Raw genomic sequence first — 26,129 nt, forward strand, 5'->3', positions numbered from 1 at the left:
TGGTGTGACAATGATGAATAAAAACTGAGAAATCTAGCAGCTCCAGATGAAAACTTAATTACTGTCAATCTGTTTGCAATAACTTTGTTAACTGAAGTTGACTGTGAATAATATGTATCTTGTCTAGATGGTACAGTATAATGTATTAGATGTTTCAGGTTGGCTCACCTGTTTCAGCCTGAACTCATTGATCTGCGCTAGTGAAGCTTCCAGCTGTTTCCTCTTGGTGGACTTGGAGCCAGGAGCAGAGCAGCGAGGAGGCTTCAGGGAGGGGGAGCTCGTTACAGAGGAGGTCACACCAAAAGGTTTAGGGGAGGTAGACAGCGGGAGAGAGGAGCGGGGAGGAGAGGGGACGGAGAGAGGCTTCGGGGAGGAGCAGAGGGAGAGGGGGAGGTGCTGAGGGGAGGAGGTGCTGGAGAGAGCCTTGGGAGACGTGGTGAGGGCGATGGGGGACCCTGAAGACTCCCTGTGGGGCTGAGACAGGAGGGCCAGGGGCTTGGAGCTGGCAGCCAGGCCGGTGGACTGGATCACACTGAAGTGTTTCTGGGACCTGGAGCTGTGCAGGGCCAGCGGAGAGGTTTGGGACGCGGCCGGAGGGGAGGCGGAGCAGGGGAAGGGCACCAGGCTGGGGGGGTCGGAGGCCTGCTGGGGGTCTTTCCTGTCGCCAGGATCACTGAGTCTTTCAGTCTTTGCAGTTCCAGTGCTTGCTATCAAAACCTGGGAGGAAATGAAATAAAAGAGACAAATTGAAACAAAGAAAAGCCTTGAGGTAAGATCATTTGTTTAATTCATTCAACATATTGGCAAAAAAACCAGATATATTTGTTTTATTCATCTATCTAATATTATTTGTGTGTGTGTGTAAGCCAGGCGAGATCAGTCAAACTGATATTGGGTTGTTTTGAAAAGAAAAAAGAAAAAAAAAAACTTTTCATCAGAATGGGTTTGTTTTATTGTTTTATTGTGAACCCAAAGGAATATCAATTCAACTGGTGTTGGCTAATTCATTTCAAAAACTGGATTTTTGGATTTAATCTGGGTTTTTTTCTATTATTCTTACCTTTGTTTTCTTCTTCGTCCGCTTCTCAGAGTCTGACAACTCACTCTGTTTGTCCTCTTCTTCGTCATCCTCATCGTCATCATCGTCGTCTTCATCATCCTCTGCCAAGTCTTCCAGATCACTGCTGAGGGACCCGTCGCTGGAGCTGTCTGAGGAGGTGCCTGACTCACTGTTACTCGCCACACAAGCGTCTGCTGGCTTCTTTCGGGGCTTCTGAGTTCAGAGAGAAGAATGAAGAATCATCCTGACTGTTTAAAGCTGAACATGTTCATTATATGAGTCACAAAGGAAACTGAGTCTGAGTACCGACCTTCTCTTTAGGTTTGTGGATCGGCTTCTCCACCAGCTCTGCTGGGCTGCTCTGAGGGCTGCTACGGTGGCTGTTAGGAGGGTCTTTAGGAGAGTTTTTGGTTGGCTTGGCTGATGCCTGAACAGGAGCTGGACTGGGAGGAAAGCTCCCTGATTGAGTTGTGGGAGGACAGACTCCGCTGCCATTCACCGCCCCGTTCACCCCTAGAAACACAAACCAGATCTGCCGTTTTACTAATCAGCTCCATCTATTCTGAGAACTTTGCTACACAAGATAATAAAATATCTGGAACTAACTGCAGAATGGAATAAGGCTAATAAAAATATTGATTTATACATGTATCTCATCAAACGTGCTGACTGCGCGAGGCACAAGCTGGTTGAAACATGACTGGTTTACATAATAAAAGATAAATTAAAAGATACTGTGAAATTAAAAGAGTGCAGGAAACAGAGATTAGGAGAAGGAACACTGGGGAAAGAGGGGGAGAGAGAGGTTGACAGAATCACTAAGTGAGGACTGAAAGTCATTAAATCTGCCTTGAAAAGGAGAAATCTCATCATAGGACAAAGTGGATTTAGTTTGTGGGAGAAGAAGACGCAGATAGAGATGGTGAGGAGGAGAGATAGAGAGAGGGCTTTACCTCTTAGAAAACTAATCAATTAATTCATATTCTCATGTAACTGACTAAATGGATATGTTGATTCTTTATTTAAAACAGATGCAATTGTTTTTGTCACTTTCACCTTTCCTGCTATAATTATATATTAATATATTTTAAATGTAAGCAACATTTTTTCAGTGACAAATAGATGCAGATGAACTTAAAAAAATAGCCATCAGACTATAAGCAAGGGGTTCTTTTTCTCTCCACACAGACAATGCTCCGATGTGGATTCTTCATTCATATGCAGATATATCTGTTTATGTACATAATGATGATAATAATCAGTGGTGTGTCTCTGAGTGGTACCTTTAGCTGGAGCATGGCTGTTCTTGCCGGGCATCCTGATCTGAACAGGGCTGGCGCTGTGGTTGGGCTGAATGTGGGGAGTGAAGAATGGAGGGAAGCCGATGAAAGAGGGAAGAAAGGCAGCAGCTCCCCGTCCATGGGCTTCAGCAGCTCGCCACCACTCTGATGGAGAGAAGAAGAGAAGAGGAGAGGAGAGGAGAGGAGAGGAGAGGAGAGGAGAGGAGAGGAGAGGAGAGGAGAGGAGAGGAGAGGAGAGGAGAGGAGAGGAGAGGAGAGGAGAGGAGAGAAGAGAAGAGAAGAGAAGAGAAGAGAAGAGAAGAGAAGAGAAGAGAAGAGAAGAGAAGAGAAGAGAAGAGAAGAGAAGAGAAGAGAAGAGAAGAGAAGAGAAGAGAAGATAATTAGAGATGTATTCTGGTTTAGTTAGAGAATCAGAGCTGTATTCTGGTTTAGTTAATATGTGTCCAGCGGTCAGGGTCTTATATATATATTATATTACCAGAGAGCGCCCCCAGCTGGGGGTGAGCAGCCAGAGCGGCTGACATGCCAGGGAGCCCAGGCCTCCGAACTCCGGCCGGCCGGCTCCAGCAGAGTAGAGCGCTCCGAAGGCTGGGTGGCTGACCAGAGGGAAGGCACTTGACAAGGTGGAGCTGATGAAGGGCTGCTCTCCTGCTGCTCCGAACAGACGGCCTGATGATCCACACCAAGACACGTTCACATGCTTCACATTAACAAACAGTTCACTAAAACAGTTAACAAACACTGGCCAAAGAAGCACAGCAACAAGTGGAAATCTGTTCTCAACTTAGGACTGATTCAGTTTGATCAAACACACAAACTCTTCTGTTTTGTAACAAAAGTCATGTAAGAGAGACATTATTCTATTTGTCTGTTTGATCCATCAAATCTTTAAACACAAGAAATAAACTCCTGCTTCTGTGACAGCAAATAGGCGGATTTGTTAACACTGACAGCGTTATTGTTAAAACCTCACATTCTGTCTTGGTATTAAATGGCAGATTGTTGTTTTCAAGCTACTGTTTCACTCTCAGACTGACTAAACATCTATACCGCACGATTAAAAGATGAATTCCATACAGGAGGTGAACTTTGCTTTGAACTCCAGAGTCTAAAAATACTCCCTTCTGACTTCATTTTACTATTTGTACGTATTTAAAAATCTTTTTTCTTCCATTAAGTGCACTTTCTGACATGAGTATACTGCTGGTATGACAGTTGTTTATTGCACCTTTAGCACAACTCATTGGCCTACTGTTAGTGTGTATATGTTTATTTATGTAGAGCGAGAACACTGTTCTCAAATTACCTCACTGAGCTCGTTTCATGTACGGACCGACGGTGTAAAAACTAGATTGAAACAGCTTTTGAAAGTGTCGCTTCCTATCCACCTGACTATAGAAGAATTAAATACAGAACAACGGTCTTCTATTTGTGTAAGAATTAACTTCAGATGTGGTTTTCAATGATTGCACCCTGCACCTCATTTTAAAGGGCAGACTGACTGCTGCTGTAGCTGGTGTCTATACAGTAAAACACACATTTAAATTACAGATCATTCACTCACAATCCAATTTCAGCACACAAGTATTTGTGTATTGTTATTTCTTCAGTTTACACTGTGTCAGAATTTGCTGCGCTGTTGCAGAGACTGGATATTGTCTGTGAGAAAAAGAAGTGTGTGTATAAGGTGTAAAAAGCTAACCTCTTTCTATCCTTTTGGCATTCAATTTCAGCACAGAAGAATACTTCATCAACATCATCATCGTCTAGCGTTTTCCTGAGCACAATCGTTTCTGGCAGGGGCGACTGCCACATATTACCTCCTCCCAGAGTCAGATGCAATTTGGTGTGAGCATATTTCATGCAAATTCAATTTCTATTCCAGAAAAAGGAGAGCAAGCCTGCTTGATGCCTCTGCGTAAGCCAGGTAATACACATGCAAAAAAAGTGATGACTGAAGAAAAGGAAAGTGTTGTGCACAGTGTAGATGAAAATGTCAAACTACTATACACTCACACACACTACAGAAATGTAAAACAGAGTGACACCGGAGCAGTGTTTTCTGAAATAATGCAGTCTGAGATCTAATTATCCAGAGGAGACTTTACAGAGCAGGCCAGATATTATGTTATATATATATTATATTATGTCTGCTCTATAGAAAACACTGAGCAGGACCGTTAATGAACATGATTCTACAGATGCAGCTCAGACACTATTTTAAAGTGAGAATCAAACTGTTTGTGGTTCTGTGGCGAGAAACAAAGCCTCAGCAGCGTGACGTATGAGAGTATAGCCCTTTGTGTTGCCTTCAAGGCCCCTCTCCACCACAAGACAGCAAATCTGCCTTTTGAATGTCATTAGAATATGCTGAATATGTAGAGCCGCCTTGCCAGCGTCAGCTAGCGGATACGAAGATAAACGACTGCAATGCAACCCCCAGAAAGGCAGAAAGGCCAGCCACAGCACCACCATGCCTGGGGTGCCCACCTCTCCCCCGCACACCCCTTCCCTTTCCAGGCATCTGCAAATGCCTTTTCAATATTAATGCAGGCTTCCAGAAGGCGAATAATTAAATCTAAAAATTTGAAGCGAGGAAGAAGCACGGGAAAGACATACCTAGGATTACCTCCTCTCTCTTCCTCACTCTGTCTCTCTCTCTCTCGCTCCCTGCCCTCTTTCTCATTCTGTTTCAATCCTTCCTCCACTCTGACAAACTGCACCGCCTGCTTTTTTCATGTTTGGATGCTGCCGAAGGGGGATTAATTTGTTGTTTGTTGCAGTCAATCAAATTTCCACAGACAGATTTAAGTTAATTGCATCCGTGAGTTGATCCCAGAAGAAGAGAGTGCTACAAGCGCCGATCAGCTTTTATTCTCCAAGTGATATCCTCATCAATGACAGACGCAACACACACACACACACACACACACACACACACACACACACACACACACACACACACACACTCACACACACACACACGCACACACACACACGCACACACACACACACACACGTGCACAGAGTCCGCGCTCATTTATATGTTCTTCAGATTTTTTCAGGAGTGTTATTGGCAAATTGGCAAAGAACCTTGAATCAATGGCTTCCTATTCTGTGATGAAACTATATCTCTCCAATATGTAATTAGTGATGTTACCTGCTTACACAAAACACTTGACACATTCTTTCGTTCTGGTTGAGACGGTTTTTCCTTTTAATTATGATAGTTGGATGTGGGAAAGAGAAGCCTAACTCAACTCTTTTTGGCTTGTTTGTGTATCCATATCGTGTGTGTACATGTTTGCATTACAGTCTGCACAATGAACAGCTATGAAATGGAAAAGAACTGGCTTGCTTAATACCCACGTAGCGCAGCAGAAGTTCAGCTAACAGCCTGCCTCTCAGCATTTCATTTGACGCTCAGTCCAAAATCGCTTATCTAGAAAATCTGAGCACACGTAATGGCACAGAGGGATAAGAGGGATGTATAATGCATAAGGAGGAGATGCTCCTAATGGCTTCTTCTTTGGGGCAACACTGAGGAGATGGAGGACAAAACAAGGGGCTTTATTTTGCTCTCTTCTTCTTCCTCTTCTCGTAACAGACTGAAAACACAACAATCAGAGAGAATATGCTGTTCCCCGCTCAGCGCAATCTGAGTTTATGTGTGTATGCCTCTCTGTGTGTGTATAGTAGGCTTATGAAAAAAAACAGCAAGACATTAAGAAATGAGGAGAAAGAGAGCATGAGCAAATGATTCACTCGCTCTCACAAGGGATATTTGAAAAGCACACAGAGATACAAACACATACACACAAATACACACACTCCTCTTTGCCTAATGGCTTTGACCAATACACAGAAAAGAGCCTGGATGCTGGACAGGGCTGACTAGACACTGAGTGGCTGACAAATGTTAAATCATGCAGGCAGAGGGTCTCTCTCTCTCTCTCTCTCTCTCTCTCTCTCTCTCTCTCTCTCTCTCTCTCTCTCTCTCTCTCACACACACACACACACACACACACACACGCATGCAGTGTCGTGCTGAGCCTGACTCTGAGGCAGCTGGAGCCAGAGAGCTGAAGGTTGTCAGGAGACATGGCGAAGCATGTGTGTGTTTCTCACACAAAAGAGCCCCCTAATTGTTTGGGATTCATTAATGCAGCAGCTTTTCAATTGCAACCCAAGCTGTCAGGAAAAAAATCCTTGTAGCTGGGAGAGAGGTGTATTCACACAAGCTGCAAAATAACTGTATAATTAATACCGGAGGAAACTCATTTTTCATGGTAAAGAAATGAAGAGGATTCTGAATGCTATCAAGACATGAAGGTGACCATATTTGGCATGTTTTTATGGTTTCACGAGGACTGTTTGCTGGTGTTGTTTCTTCTGTACACACATGGTTTCTGAGAGACGGAGACTGACAGAGAAGAAAAAAGTGGTTCTTACCAGAGGTGCTGAGGGTGGATCCCAGTGCTGAGGGGCTCGGGGCCAGGCTGCTCTTAGAGTGGGGAGCAGGGGATGATGAAGAGGAGGAAGAGGAGGAGGAGGAAGAGGCCGCAGGGGAGGAGGTGCGAGCAGCAGACAGGGTGGGCGCAGGGGAGGCCAGCCGCTCTCCAGACTCCATATCTGTCAAACACAATCCAATCAGCAGGGTTACAATAGCAGAGCACACACACACACACACACACGCCTAAACACATACACACACATGTATATTGTCACACCTACACAACATGTTCTGGCACGCATGCACGCACACACACACACACACACACACACACACACACACACACACACATCTCCTGACACTTTTCCTTTCACATCTCACTTCCCCTGAACAATATTTCTATTTAGCCATGCTCACTGGCTCCCAGCCTCCATTGATTCTATATGGGCTAGAGAAGAGGATGACGTCTTTAAGGACTCTCACATCGGACAACAAAGCAGGTTTTACATTTTGATGCAAGAAAATGTCAGTGCAGAGAGTGTGTTTTGCAATAAGACAGTCACTTTTACTTTAGAGCTCACTCTGCTGAGGTTGGAGGGATGTTTGGAAAGACCCAAAAGCAAAAAAATTCACTTTTCTCCTCCGTTCTCTCTGTCAGGCACACAGAGGCTCACATGTGCAAACAAACTGACACGCAAATGTGTTTGTCAACCAGGATCCCTTTACATCTCCTTGATGAAAAAGAATGACATTTAAATTTAAGAGCTCTTTGAGGCCTTTAAAGACAACATTGCTCCCAGAGTCCTTTCAGTTTCAACTAGAACTAAATGGAGAGGCTTTTAGATGATGGGTGCATTAACCAACACGGCAGCTTTCCATTATCAGTCTCAGAGTCACCATGCCAGCCATTATCAACAAACCAACAATATAAACCCTCACAAGAAACATTTGGCCATTCTGCATACAAATATTTTACTTACATTATTCAACTTTAATCCCCTTTTGCTTACAACTGAGAGCACAATGTGGCTGTGCCCACACAGCCCGCTAACTTGTGCAGCCAAATAAATACAAAACTGTTTCAAAACACATGAATTTGCACACACACACACATGCGTGAGCACAGACTTACACGTTTCAACCCCCGCTGCAGACAAACACACACACAGAATCACCTCCCCTGTCTATCACATCAACCTGACTCTTTTTCTCTCTTCTCCTTTTCCATATCCCTCTGCCTGACACTAATCCAGGACTGAAAATCCCCTTCAAAAGCACAGTTTGCAGATTGTGTTTTACAGGCAGGCTTTGTTATTGTGTCATTACACATAAACAGTCTCTGCCTCCATCTCTCTTTCCTTCCCTCTCTCCTGCCACCCCTCCACCACCCTCCCTCCCTCTCTCCTCTGCAGTGGGAGCAGAGCCACTGATTAAATCTCTGAGACAAAAGCTGCTATCCTCTGAATATCAAGTATCAGCCTTTCGCCAGGAGCAACACTGACAAGAGAGAGGGAGAGCGGGAGAGGGAGAGAGGGAGAGCGAGAGGCGGATGACAAGAAAACCTGCTGCAGTCCGCGGGGAGGAGGCTGGTGAGCCATCGGACTTGGGCAGCCATGACTGCCACTGCTGCAGTGAAACCACGGTGGTTGTGTGATTATGAGCAAGGTCAAAGGTCGTCTGAGTGGCCTCTCATGCGAGGTGACAGGATGTGGGTTAAAGAGCCAAATTATCAGCCTGAACGCCACATAAATGAACGTTACATATTAGTTACAAGGATACATTCCTGGCTGAGTGAAGATGAAGTGTTTTATTGTAATCTTTACCAAAAAACTGCTAGCTCTCCGCCACATTCTGCTGCATGAACGGCTGTCACACTCTGTGCTCCCTCACTTCGGCTGTCACCCTTTAAATGTCAGGTTAGGGTGAAAAAAAAAGATTCTTTCGCAAGATAAAAAAAAAAGAGTTATTTTCCGTGGTTGATCCTGACAAAAAATGTAAGTATCATTAGAAGTGTGACGAAAATGGAGAGGAGCTGTGGCCCTTCATAATTATCATAATGCACATGTAAACAAAAGGCTTGTGTCTCAGAGGACGAGCAAGCTTATGTGGTGTCAGCTGGTAAGTGAAGCGGATCATTCCCTACCTTTTTCACAGGGAAGAAAAAACAGAGAAAGAGGGAGAGAAAGAAATGGAAAGATTGAGCGGAGGGGGGGAGGATAAGCAAGACAATACTCTCTGATTTTGTTGTGGAAAAAAAAGACAGAAGAAAAGGAAAAGAGTGGAGAAGATGAAGGACAGGCTGTAAACCATTCCTGTCGTTTCTCAATATCTGCACTTAATGTCTCGCCTTGTCAAAACGTGATGATGTGAACAGAATTGATTTCCCCCCTAACAAACAACAAAAAAGCAATCCCTCCTTTGCAGAGGTGTAAAGCAGAGCTCCCCTCCCCCTCATCTCCTCTCATCTCTCACAATCTCTCAAAGGGCCTCTTTCTGGGATGAGAGATGGAGAGAGAAAGGACAGCAGAGAGAAAAACGACTGCGAGGCAAGTCCATCTTCCTCCGACAACTACAAACTGATCACTTAGTGCAATTAAATCTAATAACAATAATAAGATTGAGCTCAGCAATGCACCACCAAATGCACAGCCACAACAATGATTGCAACAATAATGGAGCGCCAAGGTATTTAAGGATCCAATCCTGACTTAATTATGAGAAATTAAAATGGATTTAGCATCAGAATTAGCTTGATTTTATAGGTAATTAACGGCACACCACAGTGGCGGTATAAGGCGAGCGTTATAATCTCCGTGAACGGCTAAATCAATTTGACTTGAACAACACCAACCAATCAACATGGAGCGCTGCAACCAGAAACAGCAGGTCTCGCAGATGCAAGGAGAAGGGAGAATTTATGCTAATGGCTGAACTATGATTTATAAGATGTGTTCCTGCGCCGGATTCAGAGTCACGTCCACAAATACACCACAGCACCCAGCTGTCAACGCATGCAGCTAATAGTGGCTGGATGCTACGGCCCTTCAGGAGATAGTGTAGCTATAAACAGCTCTGCGGTTTTATGATTGCATGTGGCCTTCATATAGGAGCCTTCACATGTCAGGAGCATCTGAAAGCAGGGCAGAATGGTATAAAGGAGAGATAGAGTGCGTGCATTGGGCGGTGGTAATGGGCTGTGCTGCTTAGTATGTGGCCTTACATCATGCATATGTTTTGCGGTGTTGTGTGTCTGTGTTGCGTGATGGTGCTTGGTTACGCGTGCAGCGGTTTTACAAAAGACTGCCAATGCATGTGCCTATAGAAGTGTGTTTGTGTGCATATGTGTGAGAGTGTGTGTGTCACAGCCTGAAACTATTCAACCCCCCGTGTGTCTCACTCTGCCCCTTTCCTCCTCGCCCCTTCAACACACACACACAAAACACACACACATACACACAGTAACAGATGGCTGATACTAACTGAGATAATCCGCCAACAGAGTCATCAGCATGGATCAGTGGTAATCAGAGTGTGGACACAATGTCTCTTCTCCAGCCGTAATGGAAGGAGCGCCTGGCGCAAGAGCAGGGAGAAGCATTATTCCCCATGATGCCCTGACCCCATTCAAAGACACACGGTGGCTCCCAGCTCTCCTCCTCTTCCTCTTCCTCCGTACTGCAGCACATAAAGACTGTATCATCAGCATCCACTCTCTCCTCTGGAGCTCTTACTCTCGCCTTTTATTGTAATCTGTAACTGTGTCAAACACAGACCTCTATTGGCCGTGTCCTGCTCCCAGCAGCTAACAAGAGAAATGTCAAAATAGCAAGTGTGTCATGATGAAGGTTGCTGGTGAGGAAGAGGATCCGAATGACTAATCCACCATTAGCACTTCTAGTTTAATCAGTGAATTGGAGTCAGTCCTCCTTTCATTTTTTTTACATTTAACTCCAAACAATCACATTGACTTGTTTTTTATACCACCACTTCCAGTAAATACTGAGGGGCTTTCTGAGAACTGATAATACTAGTCCAGTATCCACTGACTGTCTGTTAGTTCTCATGAATGACTCATTATTGAATGGCACACACACACACACACACACACACACAGCAACAGAAAGGTACTTTCTGTTGCTGTGTGTGTGAAAGTGAGAGCATTGACACTGAATCAGCAAGAACATCTTTTATTTCTGACCTTGCATAGCTGCTGTTCAGGCACATGGTTGAACTTCCATCCCTCTTTGTGTGTGTATATGTTCGTGTGGGTGTGTGTGTGTTTTTTGTGCGTATGGATGTGGATGTTTGTTCTTTGCATGCTTGTTGGCAATGAACACTAACTGAGCAAGATCATCTTGCTTACAGCAGAGTGCACGCACAAGCTAGCCTGACCCCTTTTCCTTTTCTCCTCCCTTCATCCCTCCCCTCCCTGCACACACACACACACACACACACACACACACACACACTGACACACACAAACACACACACACACACACACTGACACACTCACCGTCAGCCAGGAAATGACATAACCGGGCGTCTTGGCAAAAAATTAAGTGACAACCTTTGTCCAGAGTCAAACATCAACCCAGAGAACATTTAAAGAGACAGTGTGAACTGTGTCACTGCTTTCACAAACTGAAAGGTCAAACAGTGTGAAATAGTGTGATTCATTCTCAGGTTGTTGATTGATCATTTAGTCTAAATCATTTCAAAACAAAAAATAAAGTTCATCAATATATATCAAATAGTTTTTTTGTCCAATGAGCCGTCAGAACCTGAAGCGACTGAAAAACTGAAAGCCAATCAAAATCCATCCCAATTTACCAGGTGTCAGGTTTTAACTGGATTTCATAATAAATAAGGTGTAATAAAGTTTAAGTATTGAAATCAATATCTCTCTCTGTCTCCTCATCTCTGTGGTGCTGAAAGACGCAGCAGCTTCTTTTCAGCTACTTATCAATAAGAATATTTTTGTAAGGTGTGTAATGAAAGCTAATTTATCGTATTTAAGAAACAACAATGTGTAATCTTTCATCAGTGTGGATACTCACATTGTTTTAGTTATATTTATCAATATAGTTATGGTTCTTGTTGTTGATGGCTCTTTAAACCAGTGATCAAACAGTTACCAGTTTCCCAGCAGTCATTAGAGTTATGATTTCAAATATCGATTATCATTAAAACTGTGTTTCATTACTGCACTTTGACAAACGTACAGGATCCGTTAGGTTTCTTCTCACGGTAACATGGTGTTGTGTTTATCATTAATGCTCATTTGATATGGTTTTCATATGTTTACATGAGCTATTAGCTATGTTATTATTTTAATGTTTATGCAAACAAAAAAAGTTTTCAATATAAAGCTTGATGGAATTATTAATGTGTGTGTCAGTACTTTTTAACATTTTCAGCACATATAAACAATACTGCAATGATCCTGATAACTGTGATCCTTTTGGTCTCTAGTTGTGATGTGAAACTTTCATACCGTGTAAAAAACAACAAATCTTCAGATTTGAGAGGCTGAAGTCAGGGAATGTTTGCTCCTTTTAAATGAAAATGACTATATTAATTGTTCCTGCCCCATTGAATTTGGGGTATTATATCACTTTGGCACTTTGGGAAACTTTGGGAAAAGGGCCGTAGTGAAGTAAATTTTAATTCACCAAATAAAAAATCTTTACAGAATCACTGAATCGTGATATTAAATTGGATATGTGCAGAAGTAGGGAAGTGTCTCGTAAAGTGCCAGAGGACTGAGCCAAGCAGCACAAAGAGACAGCATGCCCCAGTGTGGCCTGTCTAGGTGACAACAGAGCCTCCCAGTGACAGATGGCAGAGCAGGGCATGTAGGGGATGGGCACCATCCCTCACCATCCCTCACCCGCCCCGCTAGCCCCCGCTAGCCCCAGCTAGCCCCGGCTAGCCCCAGCTAGCCCTGGCAGTGGTGCTGGCCACAGGTCTGATTACACCACACCACTGCCTGCTGCCTGCCTCCATGTAACACTGAGCTTAGCACGCTAGAGCTGTTCCTGCCTGCCAGGGCAGAAAGGTAATGATATGGTCCTGTGTGTCTCCAATGCTAGAGCGCTGCGTTAGCATTGAAGAGTTTCCAGCTCCAGCATTCACTGGGCCCTAGAACACACGTATCCATGTCGCTTTAAGAGGCTTTAGATAAAATATAAAACCCAATGGCACGCCACGCGCATTCTGTATATTTTTGAAATGACAAGAAATCAGCTCTTGCCAAATGGCTTTATTTGCCTTTTCAAGCATACTGTAGATGCCAAAGGCTGGAATCAACACCCCTACTCACCATCCGTCTCTGCTGGGTTCCCACTGACAATAATGTGATTTTGGGACATGGTGATGACTCGGTGGAGAGGAATAGGATAGGCTTGTCACTTGTGTTTGATGTCAAACCTATGTGTGACAGAATAGTGTTACTCAGCTCAACCAGACATAGCACTACTCCCATTTCCTGGCCATAAATAGAAGAGAATGAGCCGCTAGTGAGTGAGTGTGTGTGTGTCTGTGTGTGTGTGTGTGTGTGTGTGTGTGTGTGTGTGTGTGTGTGTGTGTGTGTGTGTGTGTGTGCACACAAGCACACCCATATGCGCCATTCTAAGTATCATAAAGTAAGCTCAATAAGAAAATTCCCATCTCTTATGCTCATTCGCATCTGCATCCAGCCAGAGCTAATTATTCTCCCCATGGTAACCTAGCAGGGTCTTCACATCAAAAAACCAGAAGTGTATATCAGGCAATCATCCCTGATGAATCTGCCCTTCTCCCTCTGCTAGCCACTCACACTCATCTGCCAGTCTCAATGCTCATTACGCTTTTTCTGCAGACTGAACCAGATCTGCTCGCCACTGGCTGCATGTGTCTACAAGAGTCCATAATGACTTTGGAGCAGTTTGGAAGCACAGAATAACATCATCTTCATGCTTCAGAGAATACACACATATTAACACACACACCTACACACACACACACACACACACACACACACAAATATACATGCACACACATTCTCCGGATGCATTGGAGGCACGGTGAGTGGTAAGCCAATGCCTGTTAAGGTTAATTACCATTTATATTACACACTGTAGTCTTTTACATTTGCTCACGTCCAATTTTCACAACAGAGCTTTATTGTATGTAAGTCAATGCTAAGAGCCAAACTGATGATTTGCAAAAAATGTACCCTGAGGCCTGAAACACTGAGCTTAGATACGAGGCGCACAACTCACTTCTCAAAATATGCCACACATGTTAAATACAGTTACTGAATTCCTCCATATTTAACAAGACATTTGCAGACGTTTGCAAAATGTTGCGAACTAAATCCACTAAAAATGCATTTTTAATTACTTACAGTGCCCGGTTCCGTTATACTAACTCTATAAGTATAGCTCTTTTGTGTTTGGAGGCGAGAGAACAGAATATTTGCAGTGAGAATGATGAGGAGCTGCAGCAAACTGATGCATTGAAGCAACAATCACATTTTGAAGTCTTTTTTTTTTGCACCCAATAGACACATGTAAAACAATTTTGCCTTGTTTCCAAATTAACAAAAGGTAATAAAGGAAATGTTAATTAAAAGATTCACTATACTAATATTGTAAAATAATTAGCTTTTCATAGTATTTGTTTTGTATTATTAAAAAACGTTGTCATTGTAATTTACAACTTGTATCTTGTCGTAACAAATGAAACAGTTGAACAGCAACACATGTAGCGCTTTGTTGCACCAATAAATATATTAAATAAAGTAATACTTATTGATGTATAGTGTTTTATTTTGAGCTTGTATCAGGTATCAGATGACACAAAAGTTCTGATATAAACTGTGGATTTCCACTATCGAGTGTGATTTCCTGTTTAAATCTAATTAAGATACCCCACATTCCACGAACTGCACATATTTGAATAAATGCAGGAAATACAAAAATACATAAAACGGAATAACAGGAAATAGCATCAGTGATCAGGGAGTATCAAGGAAAGGAGAGAGAGAGAGAGAGAGAGAGAGAGAGAGAGAGAGAGAGAGAGAGAGAAAGAGAGAGAGAGAGAGAGAGAGAGAGAGAGAGAGAGAGAGAGAGAGAGAGAGAGAGAATGAGTGCAGTACTCCAGATATGCATAATGCAAATGACATGCATGTCAAATGGCAAAACAAAGTGACAGTGACAGAACAATGGAGAGCGGCGAGCTTTGCTTCAGCAGTCGTTGGAGCCGTCTGTCCGTTTCATGGAAGAAACCATTCAGAGTCTGTTCTGTTCAACTGAAACTTTACTAGCAGCAGATAACTAATATCACTGTGCAAATGTGACACAATTCAGATAAGTGGTGTGATGGCAGAAATAGCTTATCATGACTACAGTTACAGGAGGAGAGGTCCTCAGGATCATAATGTTACACAGAACACAGTAACTAGAGCATGGACAGTCACAGGCCTTAATCTATACTGCTCCCCACAGCTACACTAAGCTGCAGAACCCTGTTCTGTTCCTTCTTCACTATAGATATCCATGAAATGTTTACATATTTAATGAAATGTTTACATATTGAACCTCTGCAACGCTGCACATTTTATCATCATTGACTTTATTTAACCGTTATGGCCACTTTACACAATACAGGGAAACTAAAAACTCTTTTTGGGGTGAAACATGTATGTTTGTTTATACATATATATGACAATAAATGACCAATCACAGCAACTTCTCATATTCCAAGTCGATTGAAAGAACATGTATCTGCATCTTTTTTGATTATCAATTAATCTTCTAAGTCAGTTTTTTAAGCAAAGCCAAACATTATCTGGTTGCAGCTGTGAGGGTTTCTACTTTTCTTTGTGTTTTTATTTTAGTTTATTGTGAGCTAAGGTTTGAAAACTCTGTTCCTCCTTTTACATTTTTTAAACAATAATTCTGTTGTTTGTGAAGTGTTTATCCCTCTTTTATCACTTTATTTATCACACACTCCGTTTCATCAGGCCTTATTTTCTATGTCTTATTTAAGCTGTTGTTGTTTTTTATCTTGACTGTTTCCTGTTGTATATTGTCATATAAAGCAGTTGTGAGTGTTTAAAAAGTGCTAAACAAATGAAGTTTATTACAGGTTTTTAACAGCAAAATTCAAGAACTTTCAAGGCCTCAAACTAAACTTTACACACTCAGTTTTGCCATCTTATTTAAATTTGTTACTATAAATGCAATGGCGAAAAAATAAAGTTTACAGAATTCAATTAAAACTCTCATTTTATTTTATCAGCTGTATTAACTTTTGATCATAAATATTTAATTCTGACTTACGGTTATTCTGGTGTGAGACGCCAAGTGACAACAAACAAATATGATGACAGGATCGTTTCATTTCATAGATTAAAATCAAGCATATATTCAAATGTGAGCCTATTCCTTGAATCATCCTTATCATCATCATCATCATTATTATTATTATTATTATTATTATTATTTGTGATATTCAGTTGAAGTGTCTAAGTTTTTAAAGGTTGGTAAGACATAACTTCATCATTTCATAGGCATTTTATAGTTCCAATGATTCAAATTTCTGTCAGATAAATAAATAAAATGATCATTAGATATGTGAACTTGCTATTGTTTTTTTGCATTACCTGAACATGCAAACTCTGAAATATAAATATATATAACTGTACATAGTTTAGATGAAGTTATATTTTTGCTATGTTAGACACAGAGCAGTGTCGGGGGTTTAATCCCTGGTCCTGGAACTCGCTGCATACAGTTGGCTCTTTTTTCTGTTACATGGCTAAATGAAAAGCTGCTCACTTCTGTGGCGTGATGCTGTTTATTATCTAGTGAAACCCCCCACCTTCACACCTTTCCCCCCCAGCCGCTCCTCGCTCTCTGCTTTCACCCTTTCCTGCTTTTGTTGAAATCAACATTAATAACACCTGCACGTAATGACTTCATTAAAGGACCCTGGCTTCCCGTTCCAACACGCAAAAAAACAGACAAATGCTAAAAGGCAAATGAAGGTAAACATCAACATTAAGCACTTAACATGAGGTGGTAAACATGTTAGTGTTTACAGTGGAACACAAGCCACACGGCTCCAATGCTGAAATCAGATGAAAGTCTTAAAAGCTATTGAGTAGTTTCACAACAACAATCTGGCAACATAAGCTCTGATGAGAGAAAAATCCACCAGCATTAAACTCAATATGTCAATCACTTGTATTCTCTGTTCAAACGGTGCTTTACTTAATGTTAAACATGTGAAAATGACTGCTGGAAGAGAATAGTGTTGTATTGACAGAGAGGGAGGCAAAGCAGCGGGCAGTCAGCCACTCTGTTCTGCTTCACTGCAACATGGGAGGGAGGCCAGCATGGACACACACACACACACACACACACACACACACACACACACACACTCGCAGATGTAAAAAAACACACGCACACAGGCATGTACACACGGGCAAGCACACACTTGCACAAATGCACACACACTGATACTCTCTCTTCCTCTCTCTCTCTCACACACACACACACACACACACACACACACACACACACACACACAGTGCAGCAGGTGAGGTGCCAGCACATCACAGTGCTGCCATTTTTCAGTGTCTTGCTCAGGGAGAAGCGCTCTGACATTTTATGAAGCACTCTGCAGAAATCAGCAGCTTGTAATGGCGGCTGGACTGTCACTCCTTTCCACTCTTCACACTCCCTCTATCTCCCTTCCTCACACTGCTTTTAAGATATTATCTCCCTTGATTAGCATAATCTAATCAATTTTACAAAATTGGCTTTTAATTACAAAGAACAATCTCTTCCTCTTACTCTCTGTTTTAAAAGCTTTAAATGTCTTTAGAATTAAAAAAAACTGAGGCAAGAAGTAAAACACCAGTTAGAGGTTACAAAATACCCATCACACTCAAGAGAGAGAATAACTAAGATTGATGGCTAAAGGGTCGAAATGGCAGAAAAACAAGGAGCAAATACAATTGTGGTTCATTTTTAGATTGGAGGTTATTCTGACAGAATATTTTCTGGTTGTTTAAACGTATGTTTTATATCAATTTTTTTATTTTTTATTTTATATGAGATGGTAAAACAATACATTTAGACATGCACATTTTAAAGCGTTGTTTTTCTCACATCTTTATTTGACCCTTGGAGTCGTCGCTGCTGGTATTACTGTATGTGCTTTCCGGAAAGGCTTTATGATTAGAAGCCCAGCTGTTAAATATGTCCTCTGCATAAAAACAAGGATCTATAACCATGATTAACTCTCTGGCATGTTGTTGTGCCTGACAAGCTTTCTGTTGAGCAATGATTAACAGCCAGTGACTCTACAAACCACTGCTAGCACATTAACACAATGTTTAGATTAGCCTGCCATTACTGCTGTAGCTAAAGCTAACAGTCTGTAGCTGGACAGCCTGTGGTCGCACAATTTACAGCGATGACTTCTTGCTTCTTGGCAACACGCTGAACGCTTCTGACTGGAGACTGTGACCAACTTCTGATCAATTTATGAGAATAAATAATCATCTTGGTGGAGCGTCTACAGGCTGCGGCGCAGCTAATCCAGTTAATACGGCAATAGCTTCACTCAATTCAGCCAATCGAATCAATTGTTTCAGATTTAGATCGACTTTATTATCACGGGGGAATATGTTTGGTCCAGTGCTCCGGACAAAAGGACAGCATGAAGTTCACAGGAAGAACAACAGAACACACACAAACAGGGACCACAACATAGAACACATTGGATCACATCGGGGCAATAAAACACATTTAAATAAAAACAGTCAATCCGGCCATCGAACCAAACAACACACCTTTGGATCTCCTTACAACTGTGAATCAGCTATCTGGGCTTTGAACATTATTGAAACAAAGCATCGATCAAGGCTCAGCACTAACTCCATTCAAACTGCAAGCAACCATTTCTCTCTCTAGTAAAGGAAGTACAAAAAGAAAAGGAATCATAATAAAGAGGAAAGGGAAGAAAAATAGCTCTGTTTGCACTTTTTTGAAAAGAAGCACTTTTTTATTTATGTTATTCACAAGATTCGGTCTTGTTTTCTTTTACTCGAAATGCAGGCGTTAAGTTCAATGTGCTGGGACTAAATAATATATTTTTACTGGCTAGGAGCAAAAGCAAGCTCACAAAAATAGTTAACACTGCCAGCAAGATTATAGTGAAGCCCCAGGGACCGCTGGTGGACCTGAGCACCACACAGACCAGGAGGAAGAACATTAATAGTTCAGGACCCTTCACATCCCTGTTTAATGAAGAAACTCCCTCCAGCAGGACGCTATACAGCAACCAGAAACATGTTTTATTCCATCCTCGGTAAACAAACCATTTTATTACATATAAGTGAATGTTGCTGTTTTTATGATGTCTCTTTATGAATCCTAACTGTTAAAGCATGCTATGCAGGAATGGTTGCTTTCTGTTTGTTAACACAACATTCAGACTTGGTTCCTCCTCTTCAGCTTGTTTTCAACAAACTTTGTCCTCTTGGTGTTTTTCCTCATTATATGTGTGTTTTTGCGCCACTGTGCCTGATATTTTCATAGAACACACTGAAATAAAGAGAAAGGGGCAAATAGAGCCGTGGGCAGATACAGACACCACCTCATACTTCTACTGGTCCATAAGTTACGATTTCTGTATGAGTCTGTAAATCCTGCATAGTATACCTTTAACCCTATTAACTATTAATATTTAAGCACATTCATCCCAACCATTAGCTCACTATTTCTTATTTATTGTTTAGATAGATATATGTTTTTAATTACATGAATGTCTACACGAGTGAACAAAGAAGATGTTTGTATGTTGTAGATCAATATAATTTTTATATTATGTTAAAAGGATCCTACATTAGAAAGACGTGGTGTTAGATTTCAGCTTAGTAACTTGTCATTTTAGTTGAACACCTCCTGGCCTAAACTTTCGCCAAAGTTTCACTGAGGGCCAGTACGTTTAGAGTAACTCAGAATAGTATGCCCACAGGAGAAAAGTATGATTCAACTTGAAACAGCGTCTGTGGGAAGTGTCGAGGCCAAATCTCTCAGTGTAGGCTACGCTATAAACCTTAAACTAAGCCGATTTCATTAATGTGACATTAGCATTTGTAATGAGAAAAGGGGAAAAACCCCTTGGGACATCTTTGTACTGTTACAAAAAACACACACACACACACACACACACGTGTGCCCACGCACACGCACACACACACACACACACACACATGTTCACACATACGCGTGCAAACATAAACAGACACAAACACATAAGCCGCAGTATCAGGCTGTAATTTACATCCATATTACACAAGAAGTGCAGGAAGCAGCCAGAGCACAGAGAGAGATGTATTTGCTGAGGTTTTATAATGAAATATCACAGATTAGTCTCTGTAAACTAACTGTGTCAGTTAGTAAATCTGTTCAACCTTTACTGATGAACTGAGCTGATAATTCCAGACAAATAAAGCTTGGCATTCACTCCCACTCTGCGCTCCAGACAGAAAGTAGGGAGGAAGACGGTGTCAAGGGCAAATCTTCAACAATCTCATCACTTTATTTTAAACGTGTCAGAACTCGTCTGGTAGTCCTGACTGCTGCTCTGTGACGTGTGACAACACTCCTGTCTCTTCTTCCACACAACAAATGCATACATTAATACATTAACTGGCATGTTCCATCCTTCAGACTCCACAGCTGTCCCTCCAAACATCTACAGCAGTTTGTTGGTTCAGGTTTTACTGAGTCAGTACTGAGCTGAACATGTCCAAACTGACCAGAACAGCCCAGTGTGATTAGTTGAAGTGATATCAGCTAATAACACTGATGTGTGTATATAAAACATACGTTCACAATTACAGCATAATATCTGATGTCTTCCAATCACATTTTACTAATTATTGACGATTAACTATGACAGAAGTTATCTTTAATAATTGTTATGAATGTTCACAAAGTAGAGAAAGTCTTGAATAAATTGTGGATAATAAAATACAGAAATGGTTTGGGGTTTATATATTAGGAAATGCAAACATATATGTGCTATAAACACATTTGAATATCTCATTTTATGTTTTCTGTTTCTTCAGAGGAAGACATTAATTATCATATTTAACCTTTTAAAGGTTAACACATGCAATGGTGGGGGAAGATTCAGATCCTTTAAGAACAAGTATTGATAAAACACTTTAAAAAATACTTTTGTTACATGAAAAAGTCCTGTATTCAAAATGTTACTTAACCTAAAAGTATAAAGAGGAAAATGTACTTAATGTAAAAGTACTCATGGCAGAAAAATCTCCTGAGGCTGTTGAATATATACATATTACAGCCCTGATTTAAAAAAAACAACAAGAAAAACAAAAACAAGGACGCTGTGAAGGAGGTAATAAAAAAAAAAGAATGCAAGGATTTGCAATTCCTTTGTGAACTATATTCAATAATAAAAAAACAACTGTACAAAGCCAAGACATTTAATGCTCAAAGTGATGAACATTTTGAGCATTAAATGTCAAACTTTGAATTCTGAAATCTGAATTTGGTGCATATTGTTTTTATTTATGTTTTTCACAGTGTCCCAACTTTTCTAAAATTGGGGTTGTATATGAATAAATTATTTCTACTCATGCAGGATTTTGTTTTGTTTTAGTTGAGGTACAAGAAACGGAGCTGCAATGATTGTTTGGTTTGCAAAATTCTGAAAATGCTACAAAACATCTTAATTGTTCAGTACTTGACTACAGTACTTTGTTCATTTCCACCACTGAACCTATTTATTATTATTATTATTATTAAAGCTGGAGTAGTGGTGGGAAAACACAGCAGCACTGACACATGTTGGGGAAGATAGTATTAACAGGATTATTGAAAAAATGACCAGATGTCAGGTTAGATATGAATAGGTGAGGGTTATTATTATTATTATTATTATAACATAAACACTGATCTAATCTATTTAAACAAGCAGCAGGAATATAGAGTCACTCAATCAGTTAATAAAACGTATAAAAACATTTATTAGAGATCCGAGCCTGCATGCCGTATAATAACAGGCAACTAGCTGCTTGTATGCCTTTGGGTTTGGTTTGTATCCAGAAGATTTCTTCACTAGACTCATAATTTTCTTGCTAAGCCCTGAGATGCTGACTGACTCCAGTGACACGAAGCCTTGTAATGATGTTTGCTGCCCCCAATAACGTTGGTGGTCTATAATCACAGGGTGAAAGCTGTCCTGTCTGGTTTTATAAGACTACAACACTAAGTAGTCACTAGCCAGATCTGACCCAGAGACGATATCCTCTTCTTGACTGGATGTTCGATGGACAAACGGGAGAAAGAGACATGAAACAATGTAAACAACAGCGCTGACATCACGCCCAACCTGCAAACACACGCGTTAATCAACCAGCTGATCCGTCCTGCTACTGCAGCTACAGCATGATGGTTCTCTCAGAAGAACAGAGGATGGATACAGCATGCCTCTTAAAGGTGTGTGTGTGTGTGTGTGTGTGTGTGTGTGTGTGTGTGTGTGTGTGTGTGTGTGAGAGAGAGAGGCAGCAGGAGATAATGTGAATAAGCCGTACTATAGCACGCAATGTTAATTTTTAATAACAAACTATGTAGTCTGAGTGACGGCTGTCCTTCTCCAGATGCTGGCTGGTTTGTTGTGGCTTCATCACCATCTCGGTTGCCAGATCAGAACAAATCTGTCCCCCCATTTCACCTCCGGAACTTTCATTTCCACCTCGAACATGCTGTGTGAAAAGTGTTGTAACATATTTTGCAACATCATTTTCAACATTATTTGCATTAATAAAATGTGTTGCTGAAAGATTAGTGTTTTCTGTTTTTCTGGCAGTGGAAATAAATTGTTGCAATTGTTGCATAACTTGCCAAAATGCTCACAGCTGGCGAGCAACTAGAGCTCAGCCATGTTCACTTGTTTCTTAATGTTTAGGTAATAAAGCAACATGCCAATTGAGCATCAAGAGAGATTAGCAGGCCACAGTTATTCAGCTTTACTTTGAGCTCCACTGATTCATGCACATGTAAAATCATTGTTTAAGTACTTTGATAGTGCTGGAAAAATATGTACGAACGTGTTGAATTAGTTTGTGGCAGACACACAAAACTAACTAATGTTTAAGGCTGTTACCAAATACTCTTTGACACTAAAACAAGGAAATTCACAATCAATAAACTGGGATTAAAACCAGAGCTGTACAACATGGGGGTCAGCATAATGTTACTTGTTCTTTATCTTTCCCTTTCTTGCTGCTCTGTTATTGTGACATCTGATTCAAAGTATTTCTGAAGAAAAGAAAAAACTGCTCCAAAAAGATTCAGTGAATGATCGCAAAGTGAGAATGTCATTGTCCGATCCTTGTGTTCTTGTTTCTTTGCACCTTTCCATCATTGTCAAGAGACAAAATCAGGGCAAGATATATCTGGCAACATACAGAATATTACAACTGCTTGGATTTATGTTTTTTTCCATCAGGAGAAACTTACATTTCATCTTAATATTTTACATGGATGAGAAAAGGATTTTATTCTCTGTGGTTCAATTTGTGATAAAATGTGATACTTTTCCCTTACATGCAGAATGAAACATGATAAATGACGGTCTAATGGGAAACAGCTCCGTTTTACCAGTATCACCTTTCTGCTGCTCTATCCAGGACACTTTCACCCCCCTGGGGGCAAATGTAGAATACCCTTTTAAAAAGTCCAGCTGTGCCTTTAAAAGAGTTTTGTCACACCAGCGATGGGGCGCTTTGAAATGCTGAGCAGAATCTCCACAAAGTAGAGCTGCTCTCCCTGCAGTGACACGGCCCTATTTCCTGTGTCACCACACTTCCTCTGTGTGATTTTATATGAAAAGTCAAAATATTTGAGCTTCCATTGTTGACTGTGTCAAGCCCAGCCTTGACATTACTGCACTGCAATCACACGTGACCTTAAATACACACACACACACACACACACACACACACACACACACACAGAGTTACCTGTGTGAGACTGAGCCACAGCGTTGTGTCACACTATCTTTTCATGAGAACTATCCCCACTGGCCCATCCTCTTGATCCCAACACTTCCTTATAGTTGAACCAATCCCAAAGCAGCCTTTTGTTACCTGATATTACTGGAGGCGGAGCTAAGAAGGGACAGGAATAATAGTTCAGCCTCTACGTGTGAATGTATGCTTGTGTTTGGTGTGTGTGTGTGTGTGTGTGTGTGTGCAGATTCCTGGTGTTGCAGGCTGAAACCGAAGCTGCCCGGGCCTGTTGTTGATAGCCGTGTCTCACCCACTCACTGGCCCAGAGGGATCAGGACCAAGACCACTGCTCAGGGTCTGTCTGTTCACACACATGAAACACAGCTTGGATTACACAGGGCTCAAATATGACTCATCCCAAGGAGGGGGTGGAGAAAGGCCCTCTCTGTTGTTTTGCACAAATGAACACACACACATCCAGAGACACACACACTGCCCGTAATCATAGCTACATCACAGGCTCGGAGCGAGGACCTTGTGGTTCCACACACCTGCCAAAGACAGATGTTAAGAATAAATCAGAGAGAAGCTCCGAGTGAAGAGAAGCTCCACGCTGCCGCAACTCCACTAACTCACTACACAGAGACTAACAGGAGAGCAAACAGCTGCACATGACAACACACACCAGTGATGAAAGCAACAATAGCATGCATGCACCTGACATGCATACAGAGAGAGGCTAACGCCGTGGTGGGAGAGGAGTGTTTTCCAGTTCCAGTCTCTTGTGTTTCTGTGTTCTGTTGCTGTGTAACCAGCTCCCATCCTCTGGAGCTGAGGGTTTTAAGTGCAATTGTTCTGGAAGAAGCCGAAATCCTCCAACGACAGACAAACAAGTCACAACAAGGCTGAAAGCGGTGTGGGCGGTTTGGAGAGGAAGCTCTTTTTTCCGCTGCTGACTAGGTGAATTTTATGATTTCTTCATTTAAATATAGCTCCACTGGGTTACGACGAATCAACACACTCACAAAGCCTGCCCTTTAAGTAGATGTGTTGAACAATAATATGGCAAGAAAAAAAGGCTATTTTATGGGACTGTGACCTCTAAAAGCTTGTTTCAAACACAAACACGACATCATCCTACATCCTGTCAGTCAGTGTGGCACACTTCCTGATTCCATAAACCATATGTCAAGAAAAAAAGACAAATACAATCACAGAAGAGTGTATAGCTTTTGTCTACCAGCTGCCTCTCTGGGCATCTTTTGTCACTTGTAGGTTATTTTAGCCTTTGTCGTCTAACAGGCTGGGAGAGGCAAAGTGGTCTCTGCAAGTGGTTTGTGTGTCTGTGTGTGTCTGTGTGTCTATGTGTGTCTGTGTGTGTCTATGTGTGTCTATGTGTCTATGTGTGGCATGTGTGGCATGTGTGTGTGTGTCATAAACAGACACCCTTCACGCTTTGTGGCCTAGAAACAGGATAAAACAGTGAGTTAACCAGCAGTGCACTGACATTATCTCTTCTTTGCTGTTCTGGAATGCCAGCCTGCTGTGAAACTCTGAATATGTGACGTCCTGTCACACCACATAATGTTTCTGTGTGTGTGTGTGTGTGTGTGTGTGTGTGCACGTGCCAACTCTGGAGAGAAGGAGTGTGTGGGTGTTTTGCTTTGTCTCTCTGCATTAAAGGCACAAGGCCAAGTGTGAATGTCTAGGTTTTATACTAAGAGACTAATACTTCAATAGCTTTTCAAGAGTGGAATCAGGTAAAGTACCTGAGTATTAAAGTTTTTAGTCTCACATCTAAATATTTACTATTGCAAAAAAGAAAAAAGAAAACTTCTAGAGAATTAATTTAACCTCACTTTAATTAATTGCCACTTTGTTAACCAGCTGGTTATATGAACTTTGATTGTATTATTATTATTTAATGCTTCATCATCAGGACTTATCTGGCTATTAGCTAGCTTAGCTCGTTTGGTGAGAGAGACAACAAACAAATATGCAGATGTTTAATTTGTTAAATTTCAAGAATTTTGATAAAGTGATGAAACAGATAATGTTGAAAATTGTATATATTTAAATTCATGCATGTGTCTAACCATGCAAGTATATCGATATAATCCAAACTTCATGACTTTGTACAAACAGAGAGCATGAGGCTCACTGGGACTATCTTGTGAGAGAAGTCCAAATCCAAAGAACGAATCAAAAAAGCAGCAAACAAATCACTTTGAAATCAAATTAAACATGACGAATGTGTTGAGAAAG

General features: G+C 41.4%; 1 protein-coding gene across 1 annotated transcript in view; it reads right to left on the reverse strand.

The window, feature by feature from the left end:
- Positions 1 to 26,129, reverse strand: part of LOC131986922 (bromodomain adjacent to zinc finger domain protein 2B-like) — a 74,141-nt gene that overhangs the window by 26,257 nt on the left and 21,755 nt on the right. The window contains 7 exon segments of the mRNA XM_059352064.1: positions 169 to 717; positions 1,061 to 1,273; positions 1,371 to 1,573; positions 2,344 to 2,505; positions 2,840 to 2,890; positions 2,893 to 3,030; positions 6,814 to 6,993. Of these exon segments, the coding sequence (XP_059208047.1) occupies positions 169 to 717; positions 1,061 to 1,273; positions 1,371 to 1,573; positions 2,344 to 2,505; positions 2,840 to 2,890; positions 2,893 to 3,030; positions 6,814 to 6,991 (1,494 nt within the window). The 5' untranslated portion in view covers positions 6,992 to 6,993.

This window comes from Centropristis striata, chromosome 2 (assembly GCF_030273125.1).
Source record: "Centropristis striata isolate RG_2023a ecotype Rhode Island chromosome 2, C.striata_1.0, whole genome shotgun sequence".
NCBI classification, from domain to species: Eukaryota; Metazoa; Chordata; class Actinopteri; order Perciformes; family Serranidae; genus Centropristis; species Centropristis striata.